General features: G+C 33.7%; 1 protein-coding gene across 3 annotated transcripts; it reads right to left on the reverse strand.

Annotated features, from left to right (window-relative positions):
- Positions 1–15: 15 nt before the first annotated feature.
- Positions 16–17,139, reverse strand: LOC140050183 (uncharacterized). 3 transcript variants are annotated; one of them, XM_072095260.1, is made up of 16 exons: positions 17,057–17,139; positions 15,720–15,764; positions 14,987–15,027; positions 11,883–13,963; positions 11,197–11,320; positions 10,904–10,959; positions 9,876–9,944; positions 9,172–9,321; positions 8,584–8,760; positions 8,059–8,111; positions 7,751–7,947; positions 7,284–7,342; positions 6,534–6,701; positions 5,829–5,997; positions 5,058–5,128; positions 16–3,153 (listed from the first exon to the last, which is right to left on the reverse strand). In XM_072095260.1, the coding sequence occupies exons 3-16, from the start codon at positions 15,024–15,026 to the stop codon at positions 3,040–3,042; spliced, it is 3,528 nt and encodes a 1,175-aa protein (XP_071951361.1). In that variant the 5' UTR covers position 15,027; positions 15,720–15,764; positions 17,057–17,139; the 3' UTR covers positions 16–3,039. The 3 variants fall into 3 exon arrangements, with proteins under 3 accessions (XP_071951361.1, XP_071951362.1, XP_071951359.1); XM_072095261.1 differs by lacking the exon at positions 17,057–17,139 and having other exon boundaries at positions 15,720–15,982; XM_072095258.1 differs by lacking the exons at positions 15,720–15,764; positions 17,057–17,139 and having other exon boundaries at positions 14,987–15,110.
- Positions 17,140–17,229: the final 90 nt, after the last annotated feature.

Consider the following 17,229-nt stretch of genomic DNA (forward strand, 5'->3'; position numbering starts at 1 on the left):
AATGTTGGCGGCGTTTGAATAGATACAGTATTACAAAAATTAAATTTTAGGAAACCTGTGAGAATGAGCAAGCCCAAGATTTGAACCCAGTATATCATTCTGTATATCATTCTGTATAATTAATAACTGTAAATCAAACTTTACACCAGAATGAAAATACATATGTTTATTTCCATCAACAAATTAGTTCAGTGAATGAAAAACCGTTTAAATGATTATTCCATACCACAAAAAATATAAATGGTATATGGGTATCGTTAATGATGTTTAACTGACTATATTATTTTATTACAAAAATTAAATTTATATTGTCATTTATATGATTATAGCACATTGACTATAAAGGTATCTAATTTTTTCCAGTTAAAATATTCTAAAGCTCATGATGATGCCATATTTGGGCAAATCATCACCATATATGGGCACATCACACTTGTTTAAATTTGTAAACAGCTTCACAATCAGTCCAGTATCATAGGCTAAATCTATAATACAGTGTATAAAAGCTTAACATAATACAGGCACCACATATGATACATATGTTGCCCAGTATTACAGAATTTGCCTATTAAATGATACTGGCTACACAATGCCGTTGTGGATATACTCTACAAAGAATCGGTTAAAATGAAAATAAGTCATACTTATTTCGGTACATGTTCCATGCATAGAGTGTACATAATAAAATTCCCATATAATTAAATACAGTTAACATCTTAAAAACCTATTATTAAGTACATATCTTGGAGAGATTTGGCTTTTGAAAATATATTCTAAACATTCTAAGCTAGCAAACTTCAATAAACTTTTGTTTGCAGACTCTGGACTTAAGGAAGTTCGTGGTGCCTGTTAACACTAGTATAGTGCTAAAATGCATACTACTAGGCCTAGACTATTATTGACTGTTATATTGTTGACCAGGTTTGGGAGTTGGCCAAACCAAATGGCAGACCAGTCAAATATGCACAAGGTACTTTTAAATTTAGAAGTGGAATTTTATTTTTAAATTCATTATATTTCCATTTTTTGATAATTTTTCTGGTTGTTTTTTTTCAATATAAATTATGAATGCCATTGTAATTATTATTTGTCAAAAGAATAAAACTAACGAAATAAAAGTCTATAAATATTATATTACTAATACACAATTTCAAGGGTACAATATATTCCTCTGTTTTATAAATAAAATACAGTTATAACAAAATTTTTAGATTAGATAAGAGAATATAATAACAGATCTATATACAAAGTAAATACAATTTTAAAACATTATTTCAAAGTTTAAAAGAAAAATTCTAAACCATCCAGCAATAATGCTGAAACATTAGCCACCTTTTTCACGACGCAGCACATGACTATGCAGCTATTGTGTCTAAAAGTCATTCTGCACATGATCATGTACAAACGCAGTAATAAATATGTATGAGTGACAAATACTGTAGTAACCTGATCGAGACTCAATCCAGGACTCATAATACCAAAACAAAGATATACATTTTTTTTAAGTAGCAATATTAATTCATTATAACACAGTTGAAAGAAGTGTACAGTATATAAAAAAGGTTAATTTATAGCGCAAGATAAAATACTGAAAGGAAAAGGAAGGAAAGTATACTATATATTATTTTGTTATTGTTGACAATAACAAAATAAAGTTTCTTTGTAAATTACATTGGCAAATCTAATACAATCAGTACTGTTTAAAATCAAACTTTACACACTGATAAGTTTCAAGTGAAATAAGACTAGTAGAATTCTGAAGTACAGAATATAATTTCGTGTACACTATTCATCGTAAAATATCTGGTTAGGCGTTTTTATTTAATTAGGCACAATTCTGTAAGATTAGTATTGTTGTCCTGGCATCCTGCAGGATTTGAATCCAGGACCCTGTGGCTGTATTCACCAATCACACTTAATTGACATATTTCCCTTTAAAAAGTTTAACTCAATAAATATTCAAGTATTTCCCTTAAATTGTATTCACTTTAGATAGGATTCGTTTTTAATTTTAAGGTTGTTTTCCTTAAGCTTTGTCTACACTATCAAACTTAATGTGACAGATGTGCACGGTGATGTCATAGCACTACAATATTTGGCCACAAACTAGTTTGATGGTGTAGACAGAACTTTAATAGCCTAACTGTGAATGATTTATGAATCATTATCTTAACCACAAATCAAATTTTGTCTTTCAATGTCCTATATTATGTAAAATAAATTCAAAGAATAAGAAATAAAAATTTTATTTTTTTATTTAAATAGTTATAACAAACAAATATCATGGCAGACAATTTTTTATATCCAGACATCTATTTTAAGAATATATCTGAAGTTATATTTCCTTTAAAATTAAATTTTAGTTAACTCAATATTTATAGCAAGTAATAACTTGTTAAAATAATGTATATTATTAAAATACTCTTACTTCGAAAAAATAATACTAGATATCCTCTATGACATGCAACTTGATTAGCATAATAAAAACAATTATATATTTTACCAACAAAAAGGATTGTTCTCCAATAAACCAAATGTTGAGATATTTCAGTTGTTTATTTCACAAGCCAACAATTTTTGTTAACACCGAAGGGAACAGACATTAGCTAAAATATTTTATTTTACAAAGTGTAATATTTTAATAATATATAATGTAGTTTTATAAAAATCTTTTCTTCTCATAGTGAAATTTGTAAAAATAGAATTATTATGTCTAGAGAAGAATTGAACTTCTAACCACACAAAAAGTGTGTTATTAGTGGCAGTACATGACAGAGTTTACATACAGTTAAATACCTTCTTTGGGACACCCAGATTAATAACGAATGAAAACATATGTTTTACTACCTTCAGGGGACACGCCTATTGGGCCTTGGGCATAAATTTAGAACTAAAATGGCAATATTTGACTTTTAACATTATAGTTGCTATCTGCACTATTAAAATAAAAAAACTATTCGATGAAATAAAAACAAAGATGTATTTTCTTAACTTCAACACCAAGCAAAGGGTATACCCTTTGATCTTCATTATTGTTTATCACGATGAAATCACCTCTACAAAATTAGCTGGGAATCTGCCAACCTTTCCATTTAGACTTCCTTCATACCAGTCATCAGTGTAACTCACTACATCCGTGATGAGGTCATTAACCTGGCAGCAATAACAAAATAATTCGTAACAAAATTTTTTTTCAACACAACATAAATGACTTTCAATATTTATTTATTTCAAATAAATTCAAATTTGGATTATTTTTTCTCTTATTAATTATTATAAACAATATTTTCTCCAATAGACGCAGCATGTGGGTTAAGGTTTAATTTATGACCCTTTACCAATTTGCCGACCTCCGTATAGAACCTCATCCTACCTGTGATAATGGATTAAAGAATAGAAGGATATGCATCGACGGTGACATCAAACGATTTTACAACGTGCTTGCCTATACTAAAGCACTGCTGCCAATCAAACATTGAACTCCGTGTCTCTAACTGCGGCCCTCTGTAGAACGCTGCGAATCAACTGCTACATTTTTTTAGACCAAAACATAACCATGTAGAAATCGTATGCGCAGTCTGAATGTTCTATTGACATGTCTGCGTCGATGATTAATTGACAACAAAAATGTATTGCTGAACAATTCTGTTTTAGTCGGACTACGAAAAGTTCAATTTCTTACGACTGGTAATTTTAAGTAGTTGGTAGTATTAATAAAATATGCAATTTTTATATTTGAATTATCATTATTTGCCTGCCATCTTCTGTCATTAAAAATTGCGTTAATCTATAGATTATTAAATTATGCATTTGACCATGTATGTTGTTACCGTGTCCGGTGTCCACACATAGAACAATCGTGTTTTTAATATATGGCTAAGCAGTGGTTTCTTCATAAATCTCCTTAATTATCGATGTAATTATATTTAAATTTTAGTGCCTGATGATTGGCTATTGGTTATGTCATCCACATCACATCCAATCACCGGGCCTAATTGAAAGAAAACAGCGATCCCTGATCCGGGATTGGCTGGCTATGTATAGTTGCGATACGTTACCTAGCGGTCGTTTTGAAAAGTACACGCAGGGCAAACTTAATCACGAACAAACAAAGTACCTATTATCACACAAGAAGTAAGACAACGGTGAGTATATAGATCATGATTACACGTTGTATCTACTACACTTAAGATTAGCCTAGGCCTACCTAGGCAGTATCAATGTCGGCAAATCATATGGTTTACTAGTAAGCCTAGAAGGCCTAGTATCCTTGCTGATTTTGTAATTTTACATGTAGGCTGAGACAACAAATAAATAGTTATTGTCTCAGATATAGGGCTACTACAGGTCATAAAATGCTACTTTAATGTCATAAAAACATTAGCGTAGATCAATCGCGGCAGAAATCTATACTAATTACAATTATAACATCTACAATTCTAAGCCAATAACAATATAGTATTGTTTTTATCTGGTATATCGATGAAGGCCTACACTAGGGTCTTCACAATAACATACAATGTAATTTAATAACTGTTTTCAATAAACATTATACTCAGTGGCGTGAGGCAGAGGCCTGAAGCCACTTGTTTAGGAAACCTAAGTGGCCCTCCAAGTTTCAAAGAACGAAGCCTCGGACGTTTTTAGCATTTCGACATATTTTATGCCTGTTCTTCTGGGCACTGCTCATGGGCCCAAAGCTTCGGTTTAACCAGTGAGCGCACATAGCCGTTACGCCACTGATTATACTGTTCAAATATGTATGAATACATACAGTGCAACAAAGAACGCGCGAAAGAAGCGTAGCCAACAAGGTTAAATGTCGTTGCACATGTGCAGTAAACAATATATTAGGCACGCGACCGTTCCGTTGTTACCATGCGGTTAATTAAACTGTAACATTGTGGGCGGTCCGCGGTCTGTCGGCGAGAGTCAAGGAACCCTTGATCTCACGTCGATGCATATCCTTCTATTCTTTAATCTTTGAAAGTGGGTGGGAGCGGTAACATGGGGTAGAACGCGGTAGATATAAAAATAAATATTTATTATTTACATACCTTAAATCCTAGATCATCTGGCATTTCAGCATTGAAATCAAACAATGCTCTGACAGTCATCTTTGAACTCCCTGAAAACAATTATATATTATCTGTTTATTAATCACAATTCTGTTGGGTTAATACTCAAAATGTAATCATTCCAGAAGAGGAGGAGACTTGTAAAGTGGTAGTCACTGTGTTGTGCACTGAACCGTGAAATACCATAGGTTTCCTATGGTCCATGGGATGAATCCCATCTTCACTCTGTGTGTGTTCCCACTGTTGTGGAATACACATAGATAGTGGACCGTCTTTTAGATAAGACGTTAAGGTTCTGTGTGCAACATAGTGCATGTGTACGTTAAAAATGCAGTACACTCTTTTATAAGAGTAGGTGATCATCTCCCAGTGGACTGTCCAATTCAACTGAAGGATCCACCGGAACCAAGTCTAAGCTCTGTCTATCAAACTAGTTTTTTTTTTTTTTTTTTTAATTTTATTTTCTATATTTCATAAAACAGTATACATTACATAACTTGGTTACATTACAAAGTAATACAAAATAATAATAATCAAACTAGTTGGAAAAAAAGTGTGATGTGCCCAAATATGGTAGTGATATGACATCATCATGTCCATATTTGGGCACATCACATTTTTTTGTCACACAAAATTTGATAGTGTAAACAGAGCTTAAGGACTTAGTGGAGTATCCTTGATGTGCAACAACACTGGAAATAACTAACACTACAGACAAAATGACGCATTACAACACTATCTATCACTTACCTTCTTGAATTTCCACAAAATTCTTTGGGAAGATACCTTCTTTGCCCTTTAGTCTACCCCTTAACCAATCATCTCCTACAGTTTCTATAAGGGTGATTTTATCCCCTTGATTCAGCGTTAATTCAGCCTCATCTGCAGCCTCAAAGTCAAACAAAGCAGTACATATACCCTACAAAATAGTGCATTATCAGAGATCAGAGTTAGTTCATATTTTTGTAAAATAATACAACAGGCCTGCAAGTATTTATCTCCAATTTCGGTATTCGTGTCCCCGCTCGTAATTTACGAAAACAACTCCTCTGTTTTCCCTTTACTTTAGTAGAGTCAATGTAAAATGGTTACATAAGTAGATTAAGTTTAATCCAGGTCCATCCACATATTGACATTTTTAATTCCGGTCTTCATCTGTTTCATCGTAGTTTAAGTGTTTCTGAGTTGTTGTAATTGTCTTTGTTTCTCTTAACCCTGCTGCAAGTGGCGGATTTGTTTCTGCTGTTGTTTTTGGTTTAAACAAAATTATTTTTGAGGGGTTTGACACTGGGGTGGGCAGATGCCGGATTTCAGAGGTAGCTAGTGAGAGGGTCTCCAACACCTCAGCTTCACCTTGTGAAATGGATTTTATTTTTGATAGAGGTGAGAATAGTGGGGAATGGAGATTCCTGTTTATCTAACTGATTGTAACTAATATTGTAGCTTCTAATTTACCTGTAATGATGCAGTGCTTGGCACTGTACATGGTGAGTTGGCAGCTGATGGTAGATTATCAGGAATATTATCCACAAAATTTGCTGGAAAGCTTCCTTCAATACCGTTCAGCTCTCCAATCAGCCATTCGTCATTCACCCGACTTTTAACATTAATTTTATCACCAGTCTATAAAAGATAAATAATAAATGGGAAAAATAAACATGAAGTTATTGTATTGAACTGGTTCAACATGCTGTACCGATCTTACAACATCACTGACTGAGTGAGTGTGTGTGTGTGTGGTGCTGTCGCTTATAATATGAAACTTTTGAATTGCATGAACCTAGGAAATTATTTCATTGTGTGCATACAGGGACATTCTGACATCTTTTTGCCTTCATTTCTTGACACAGTTTTGGCAGGATTCTGGGTGCAGGAGTTGTGGCTTGGTGGTTATGATGCTTGGCTACCAATTCAAGGGTCCTGGGTTCAAGTCCTATCATATGTCAGGATTTTTTCTAATGACAAATTACAACTCCACTCCCAAAGACTTGTAATAAGACTTTGTTTATATAAAGCATCTTGTGTCTGTTTGTCTTGTGAACAGGATTGCCACCTTTAAGAAGGATAGTGGATTAATTCGCTTATGGTTATCCTTGGCAATTAGCCTAAAATATATAATAAATAAATAAAACAAATAATACATAAGTTGTAGCAAATCAACAACCCTGTATCAACAAAACTAAATACACAATTGTAACAACAAACCTTAAAGTTTAGCTCTGAGCTATCAGCACCAGTAAAATCGCATAGAGCAATAGTCGAACCTAAACAAACAATAATTAAATAATGTGATTATATAATACAGAAAAATACAGTAATATATTTAAATTACTTGTAAATTTAATTTGAAATCATGATTTTACTGTATATGGTCTAATGATCCCTTTCCAGCTACAATCAAGCTATACTGGGCTTGGGCCATGTGGGAGGGAGATCCATGTCCCACATAGGCTCCATAACATTTTGTATAAAGAAAAATGCATTAGAAATCCCGGAGTCCCATTCAAAAACGCATCGGGACCTGTGGTTATACATAGCATCATTATGTTTAGGTGCGAGTGGTTTTCTCCACTTTTTTTAGGCTCCATAACATTTTGTATAAAGCAAAATACATTCGAAATCCATGTGTCCCATTCAAAACGAATCGATACCCGCGGGCGTGTTATACATACCATCATTGGCTTCTACTGGCAAATCTTCAATGATCTCCACATAAGCTTGAGGAAAGATACCAGTTTGGCCTTTAAGTTCACCCTTTAACCATTCGTCCCCGACTCTTGCAATAAGTTGTATTACGTCACCCTCTTTTAAAGGCAAGTCCGACGATTCATCCCCTTCATAATCAAATCGTGCTTTACACCTTGGACCACTGTTAAATATAATGGTATAGTTAGTAACATTACACAAATTTATGTGATTAAAAGGGTCAATTATGTAATAATAATAGTTTTTAGTTCGAAAACAAACAAATAATTTTTACCTGATATTACTACGGAAATCATTTTTAAAATTTTTGCTTTCAGAAATGTCTTCCTGTAACAACAAAAAATGGAATGTTCAAATTAGACACAGTGTAGATCAAAGTACAGTAGGTCAATTGTAGGTCAAAGGGTATACTATAATTATATTATAAGTTTCATATCAAGACTTGGACATAAGCATAGCATATATTTTTTATACAACTTTGTATAGGCGGATCAAGAAAATTTTAAAAAGTCTGATAAAATTGTGGGGTCGGAAGGGGATCCAAATCTTCACCCTTTTAAATTTATCTACATTTTTTTTATACTTCCACACATTCAATAAAAAAACACAAAACTGCTACTATACCTCCAATATTTTATTTATTTATTTTTATTATTTTTTTTATTATAATCTGGTAGCCATGACTTAAAGTTTATCTCCATACTAATTTTGGCCTCCTTCTGCACTCTTGTATAACTAATTTTGTTCTTTACAAAATATTAAATGTTACACACAAAACAATAAAAACAAGCAAACTTACAATAATTTCAACATAGTTCTTTGGGAACATCCCTGTGTCTCCATTGCACTCTCCCTTGTACCACTGGTCATCTATCTTCTCCAATAGCTTGATGTTGTCTCCAGCATAGAAGCTAAGATCCCCTGAAGCGTCTGATTCATATGCATGTAGAGCTACAGCACATGGGCCAGTGATTTCCTGAGTAAGCAAACAAAAGTATTTAAAATAAATACTAAAATTGTATTAAATAAATACATTTCTTAACAAACTGAAACATTAATACATAAATAAAATACTACACATCATAGGCAGGGTGATCCACCAGGCCCAGGCCCAAAAACCCACCTTAATGATACATTTTAATAATTAATAGATAATAATACAAATTCAAAAGTCAAACATTAGGTTTATATCACCTCTCATTTTCAATGGCCCAGACATTCTAACCCCCAACTTTGGGTGGTTTACATATTGTAACATTGACGCATATTTGATATTATTTTTAACACAAAATAAACTCATCATAAAAAACTCACGCAATCAACATTTACCAGAGTTAAAAAAGACCAAATAAGGTAGTCTGTATAAATGTATTATTTTGTCTTTTACCTCTAATTGACTTTCTGTTTCTTTTTCAGATGGTGATAAAGGCTTGACAACTTTTATAAAATTCTTTGGAAAAATTCCTTCTTTGTTTTTATTTTCACCACAAAACCAATCAGAATTCACTTCCTTTATTAAAATGATGATATCATCTTTCTACAAATATAAAAGAGATTAAAATGTGAGATACAATGGACAACACTTTTATGGATTAAAAAAAACAATGCAGTATTTATGAAAACTATGTGGTAATGTCTTTTGGAAGGAAGGATGTGTTCCATACAACACTGTTTGGTCAACAAGACAAGGTTAGACAATATAGTGTGTCCTTCTCACTATGGAATACATGGAAAAATCTTTCTGGCAATCATTTTCAAGCACATCCAATATTGGATTAGCCTGGAATATACTGTTTACCTAATATGACACCAATCAAGTTTTAGTTTTAATAAAATATTTATTCACTATCGACAAAATCCAAAAAAATATATGTAGGACAAGCTATGCCGTTTTCCCGCTTACCGTTACCGCTCTTCTCTGTAAATTGACCTTTAACCAGAAACCAATGGTGGGATTCCAATTGACTTTTATGTTTATCGCTTTATCAGGTAAAGAATCAAATCTTTTGGTAAAACTAAATAACACATTAAAATAGCCTATCTAACAAAACAATTTTAATAATTATTTTGGTAAATCTGTAATTTAATTACCTCAAAAGATAGTTCATCAACATTAGTTGCTTGGAAAGAGAATAGTGCAATTCCATGGGGTTTCTCAACCTAGAAATAGACAGAGAATATAATAAAATAACCATATGATCTTGGTTAGTACTTTTATTCAAGCATGTAGCCATGGTGCATTATTTTTTTTCCTATGAGGTTAAGGCAGAAATCATGAATAATGAATGACATTATTTTTCTATGATAAAGAATTCTGAATTGCAAGATAGTCGATATACTTTCTAAATATAACTTAGGGTGCCTGCAGACACTTATTCTAAAGGCTATACCTCCCTTAACTGTTTGGCATAGCAAAACCTGTTGAATATGGTATTTGATCTCTGTGCATGCTGATATATAACGACCCCTATATTTTCATATTTAAGGTCATGAATTATTCATTATTTAGCCTCCTTGAAGTACACCTTTCAAACTACCATACCAAACCAGCAGCATACTAAATATGCATACTAATCTAAGTACTCATTGTGGTTGAAAACCCTGGCTATGGGCTTGATATAATATAAATACAAACAGCAGATATAGTATTTTGTAAATAAACAAATATTATGAAAATAATCGAAAATGTAACTAATGTTTTTTTTTATATATGTGAACTTTATTCAATCAATCCTACATTTGTTATAATGGTAACCACAATAAGATATAATATTACAGTAGATTTTTACAAAAAAACAAGACCAATATAAATATTAATTATAAAATATATACAATGGTTATTTACAGTAATGATAATAATAAAAATTAATTGTTTATATTGAATATTATTGGAAACAGAAGTTGAATAATAAAATACTGGAAAGTTTAATTAGAGGTTTACAATCAATGGAAAAGATGAAAACATATAATATTGTAAGTATTAAAAGTAGCAGTGTTTAGGGAGATTACTGTATATTGGCAACGGCCTACAGTTGAACATGGTTTTAAGCAAAAGTTATATATTGATTTTTTTCCTGTGGCCAATGATAAACAAAACAAACAAGAAAATTAAAACTCACTGTATATTTAAATAGTGGATGATTTGGTCCTGGCCTTGGAGGTAAGTTACTTTTACCTAAATAAAACATAGATTAAATTTAACAATTATTAAACATTAAATAAACAACCTTTTCAGTCACTCTGGTCTGGCTACCAGTTCAAAGCGTGTTTTTATTTTGTATTTCAGTATCACTGCCAATGACAATGACCATATTTGCTATGTTCTTTGATTAATTAGCCATTACAAGGCTACTACAATGAGTTGTTTGTGTTGTCAGCAAACAAATTACTGTAGACACCTGTAGAATCTCACCTGCTGTCTGTCCACCTGGTCTCATTGGTGCCGGTCTTTTGGTCTTACCATTTGACTTTCTTGGTTGTGATGGTTGCATTGGAGCTTTCTTCTTCATATTCTTAAGATTAGGACCACTTGAAGGCTACAGATAAGGAAAGTATTATGATGAGTCAAAAGAAAGCTATAGTTTTGCTTTATTATATTTCAGACACAGGTTATTTTACTGTAATAAGATTGTTTAGAATAACTTGTGACAGCCTAATGCGCTGAATTGTGCACAAATATGGAGAGGCAACATATGTCATCTCATCTCCACTAAGGGTAGAATCATGTCTTTCAGCTACCACTAAAGGCATTCATCTATCCATAGACAGATGCTTGGTTCTCACAAGGGCGCAATGTAAGGATGTAGGCGCAACGCAAGAAATTTGACCAATGATTATAAAAACTGTCACTTGTCATTGGTCAACTTGCTCTTACATTCTTGCATTGCGCATGTAGTGGGAAGGCAGGCACTAATCTTGGTTCTCACTTGGATGCAACACAAAGATGTAAGCGAACCGTAAGCAATTTAACCAATAAAAAAGCAATAGATTATCCGAATTGAGTGATTGGTCAAATTACTTGCATTGCACTTTCGTCCTTGCGTTGTGTAAGAACCATGCTTTAAGAAACGTTTAATAATTGTTTGCCATTCAACTTACCCTTGGAGGTGCTTTTTTCTTATTGGAAGGCTTAGCAGATGGTCGTATAATCGTAGGTCGAATAGTTGCTTGTGGCCGATCCATTAAGTTGATAACATTGGCAGCTTTATTCTGAGCAGAAGGAGCGCTTACTTGTTTACTGTTGTTAGGAGTAGGACTAGCTCTTGGCTTTGATTTTGGAGCTAATGGTGCTTTGCGTACAGGTGCTAAAAGAAGATTTGAATCAAGTTGTGCCGCAGTCTTTGTCTGTTGTGGTTTTTCTGTCGCTATCGGATCAAACAGATCTGCAATGTCTTTCATATTACTTTGACTAGACACAAATTGTGGTGCTTTTTGAGGTATTAAAGGTTTCTGATTCATAGGATTCAATGAGGTTGATTTAATTGTTGTAGTCTGAGAAGTATATTGCACTCTTTCCACAGGAACTGGTCTTGATTTGGAGGAAGCGGAAGAAGACATTGATGATAGAAGCGACAATCCTTTGGCAGTATTCGAGACGGTCGCTGGGTCTGGAATCGTGTACGATTGCTTGGAGAAATTAGTTGATTTACCAGTGGTCTGTTGCTTGTTGTTAGTATTTGATTGGAACTGCGAAACAGATGCAGATATTGATGCCATTGCGGATAGGCCTTTTGCAGCTGTCGAGATGGTTGCTGCATCTGGAATCGTATATGACTGTTTTGATACATTAGTTGATTTACCAGTGGTTTGTTGCTTGTCAAAATTTGATTGGAATTGCGAAACAGATGCCGACATTGATGACATTGCCGATAGTCCTTTTGCAGCTGTATTGATTGTTGCTGCATCAGGAACTTGACTACTCCAATTTGATGCAGGTGGCCTGTTGGATGCAGGTGGTCTGTTTGCTGCTTTTGGTTTTGGCTTAGTTTCAAATGCAGACATTGTTGAAGACACTGCTGACAAACCTTTAGATGCTGCTGATAATGTGCTTGCATCAATTGATACTGCCTCTGTTTTACTATTCGTTGGTTTTGACAATGAAAATGGATTTGCAGGAGAATGCAATGTCTTTTCAGGTGGCTTACTGATACTTCCTGTATTAAATGGTGATGTGGTTCTTTTTGTATTGTTGGAGTCAGAATTACCCTTAACTTTAAATGATTTGTTCAAGCCTTTTATTGCATCGCTAACAGACAATGCATTTGGAACAACATTATTTTCCTTATCGCTAAGTTTATCTTTTACCTCTGAGACTTCTTCAGAATTTGAACTAGTGACTCGACGCCTCGGTATTGCCATTGGGCTAGATATTTTATGATCCGACTTTGGGCTTGATGGTGGGGGAGGAAAGGCTATCCTAGCTGTAGGCTTAGGCTGCTGTAAAGGCTTAACAGCTGGTTTAGGTGGTTTAGCAGAAGTCTGTGGAGGAACTGGCTTTTTCTTTTGTTCAACAGCTTTTTCAAGTTCACAAACAGCAGATGGTTTTTCTGGCATCTTTTCTATAGTATTATTATCAGAGACATTTTTGTTTATTGTTTCATTTTTTTCAGTTTCTTTTTTCGCTTCAAAACTTAACCCACGTTCGTATTTTCTTGATGGTCTATTTGTTGGGAGTGGAGGAGGAACACCTGATGATTTATTATTGGTAGAGCTCTCGGTTTCAGAATGTTTCTTTAAAGATTCATTTTCTGGTGTACCGCCACCAGACTGGTTTTTCTCTGAGCATGAGCTTACTCTTGGTCTTGCTATCGGAGTCAACTTGTCACAACTGGTTGTGTCTGCAGTTGAACCTGCCACCGATGTCGATGATGAAGTTGGAATACGTGGACCAGACATTGGTCTCTGAGGTCTTTCCAAATTTGCTGGTTTTTTTTTAGAGTGGTCTTGATTTGGTATATGTGACGATGCTATTTCTGAGGGACTTTTCCTTGACAAGACTGGAGAGGTAGTACTAGAACTGGACACAGAACTTGTGCGACTTTTACTGGGTGGGGTGTATGCAGCCTTTGGCCTTGATGTAGGCAATGGTGGTGGAACATAAGTTCCTGCTGGTCGATTCTGTGGAAGAGGTGGTGGTGCTGCGTCTGTTGATGGCCCATTTGTACTCAAAGAATTTAAACCTGTCATACAATGCAAAAACAAGCTTTTTGAATAATAAGAAAATCAAATTACTGTACGATACGATAGTATTTATTGTAATTTTTACAACTAGGTACAAATTAAATTTGGTTGGTTGAAAAATGATAGGTAATTTAAAGGGACCATGTCTTAGAGTGAGTGAGTGAGTGGCCGAGCGGTTAAGACAGTGGAACCGTGATTACGTAGCCATAACATCGGCAGGGGTTCGAGGCTCACTCACTCCATGGTTCTGGTGGTAGAACGAGTCTTCTCGGATAAGGACTATAAACCGTAGGTCCAGTGTACACATCTAGCTCGTGTGCACTTTAAAGAACCTAGTACATCTTTCGAGACGAGTAGGGGGTTACCCCGGTGTATTAGTACATCACAGCCACTGATCACCAACTGGGCCCTCTGGGAGACCAGTCTTTGACTGAAGAGGTTACCCAGTATAAATATAAATTTCAATTCAATTCATGTCAAATATATTCTACTGCAGTAACTACAACTGTGGAGTAGCTTTGCGTCAGGCAGTTGAGTAATTGGTCAGATGTTTTGCCCTACTCTGAGACGTAATTTGTACTTCATACTAAGTACATTTGAGAATACTTGCGAAAAAAATCACAAGTAATTCTCGGCTGTACTAACTACATTCTGTTTGCTCTTTAATCTTGTTTATTATTTACAGTAGCAAGCCTTGTTTGGGTAACCAATACACACTGTATTAAAATGACCATATAAAAAATGATATACAAAAAATGCATACATTATTGTAGTAACTGAATGTAGAATAATTTAGGCATGATCCCTAAATGAAGCTCTTGTAACCATAGTCTAAATTTCTTTTTGCCAATGACAATCATTTACATTATAAGTTTTAAATGCAGTTTTTCACTAAAACAGTCTTCAATATAGTATTTAGGTAACACCACTACTTTTCTGTGAAACAAACATGTCAACAAAGTCCTATTCAGAAAGAGCTGTAAGTAATAATAAGTGAATTTGTAATAAAAGATTTGACTCACCTCCATGAGGAGCGGGTGGGGCGGATCTAACAGGCTGCATTCTAAAGGAACAAATACAAAAGGTCATGAGCATTGTGTAACTCTACTCTATAAAGGTAAACAAAGATATGAACTTGCTAGCATAACAGTTTACTAAGCTAACAATTCTGCCTAAAACAAATAATGATTAATCAAGATTATATTAGTATATTATTATCATGTGTTTATTTATCAAGTAAAATTACTAATAACATGTAAAAATGTCCGTTAGTGTTATCATGGAGAAATACTTATTTCTCCATGGTGTTATGTTGTCGTATTTTATCAGAAATCAGGCATTAATCACATGGGACAAAACAATAATCATAGATTTAACTGTTACAAAATAAATACATTTGTTATGACATTGATTCCCTGCATTGATCAGGGAAGAGTTAAATTAAATTAATTTAACTCTTCTCTGCATTTTTTTTTTTATTCAATCGAAACCGATATTTACCGCCACTAACGGGTTTGATACAAACAAAGCCAGGACTGTTTAAAGCACCTTGATTGGTCCCAACATTGATCAAGGGCTTCTTTTTTCCAGTGGCCACCTTGACCAGAGGAAAGGCATGGGCCAATACGTCTGAGGCAGATACTAGATGCATTAATGTAAAGTGCTACTGAATATTACATTGCATGTGATTATAGAAATATGTGCTATGTTAATATAAACGTGATAATAACATAATAATTCATTCAAAGTAGTTACCTGAGCTGTCAAAAATGTACCACCTTACAATAAGATGTATGTTCCCTAAAACATGAAAAATGAAGATGAATAAAATCTTGAATAAGCTATTTTGTAGTTAATAAAGTTGTTCACTTCTGATTTCGCTAAATACAAAATAAATGATTACATTTGACCAGAATCAAGTTGTGTCAAAACTGTGTGTGAGTCAACCACAATAATTAACATGACGCATTCTTACAATAAGATTTTCTTGGAAACAAGTTATATTTTGCCAAAAACTAAAATGATGGTTGATTAGTAATCAATCCTTATTGGTCTTATACTTTTGTGCTGCTTACTTACTATGGTCAAGTGTATAAATTATATAGATACAAAGCCTAGAGAGGATATAAAAGAGTACCAAACAGTGAGTAGGTCTACACTACTTACAGTACTTGTGTTTTTTTCAATACAATTTATTTATTTGTGTATTTTATTTTAGGAGACCCAGTTTTATTACATACATGGGTCTAACAAGTATGACTATCTATGAAAAAGTAATACAAATTACTGTTACTTGCATTAGTAGGCCTAGGCCCTAGGCGGCCTCAATAAAATTTTACAATTTCAAATTCTTTTTTTTTTCGTGACAGACTAGGCTTGGCCTACATAATAAAAAGTAAAAACATACTAATAAAATAGTGTCATGATATTAAATGTAGGCCTATTACTTTCATTTTTTCATTTCTTTATTCGACAACAAGCGGTCCAGGGATTGCGACAGCAACAGAGCACCATAACACATTTGTGTCCGCAATCCCTGTAACATACAACTTAATACAAGTTAAAAATGAATATAAAATATACAGAATATATAAAAAATTTAATTAATTTGTATTACTGTGTTACACAATTTAAAATACTCCTATACAATTAAAATAAATTTAGCGTTGATCAAGCAGATATTTTTTCAATTTCGACAGGAATTTTTTCAAAGGAAGAGTAACTGCTTGATCTTTGATTATGGAGGGTAGTGATGACCATATAACAGGAAATTTGTTGATAGACGAATATTTTAAAGTATCGGTACGTGCAAAAGGGTGGACAAATGTGTTATTTTGTTGTACCAAACATAAAGGTATACTAAAGTTTACACTGATCATTCTACAGCTAGGCCCCCTTGGTTCGATTGTCCATGCCTCACCACAGAAAACGCCTCCCGGTCCATTCCATCCTTTGTACCGACAGCAACCTTAATTCTAACAGACGGAGGTAGGCCTAACTTTAGCACGTTAAAAACTAAGCAACAGTCGGTAAAATTACACGTATCATAATCATAAACTTATATAATATACATTCATAATAAAAATTAATACCAGTTAATTGATGATAAAAATATGACGAATTGAAAAAAAAGTATATTATGAAACTAGTTTCTCGCGAATATTTACAATCTGAACTTCCGTTTTTTTCTGTCTCTGCGCATTTATTTGTTGTTTTTCTCAATTAATTTCTGACGAATCATTTGAACTTTGATTGAGTCCCGAAA

This window comes from Antedon mediterranea, chromosome 5, assembly GCF_964355755.1.
Source record: "Antedon mediterranea chromosome 5, ecAntMedi1.1, whole genome shotgun sequence".
Lineage (NCBI taxonomy): Eukaryota > Metazoa > Echinodermata > Crinoidea > Comatulida > Antedonidae > Antedon > Antedon mediterranea.

Coding starts and splice junctions, on each gene's coding strand:
- LOC140050183 (XM_072095258.1), bottom strand. CDS start 15,059: ATGCTCATGACCTTTTGTATTTGTTCCTTTAGAATGCAGCCTGTTAGA. Junction 9,945..10,903: donor ATCCACTATTTAAATATACA/GTGAGTTTTAAT, acceptor GTCTATTTCTAG/GTTGAGAAACCCCATGGAAT. Junction 3,154..5,057: donor CAGATGATCTAGGATTTAAG/GTATGTAAATAA, acceptor TATTGCTGCCAG/GTTAATGACCTCATCACGGA.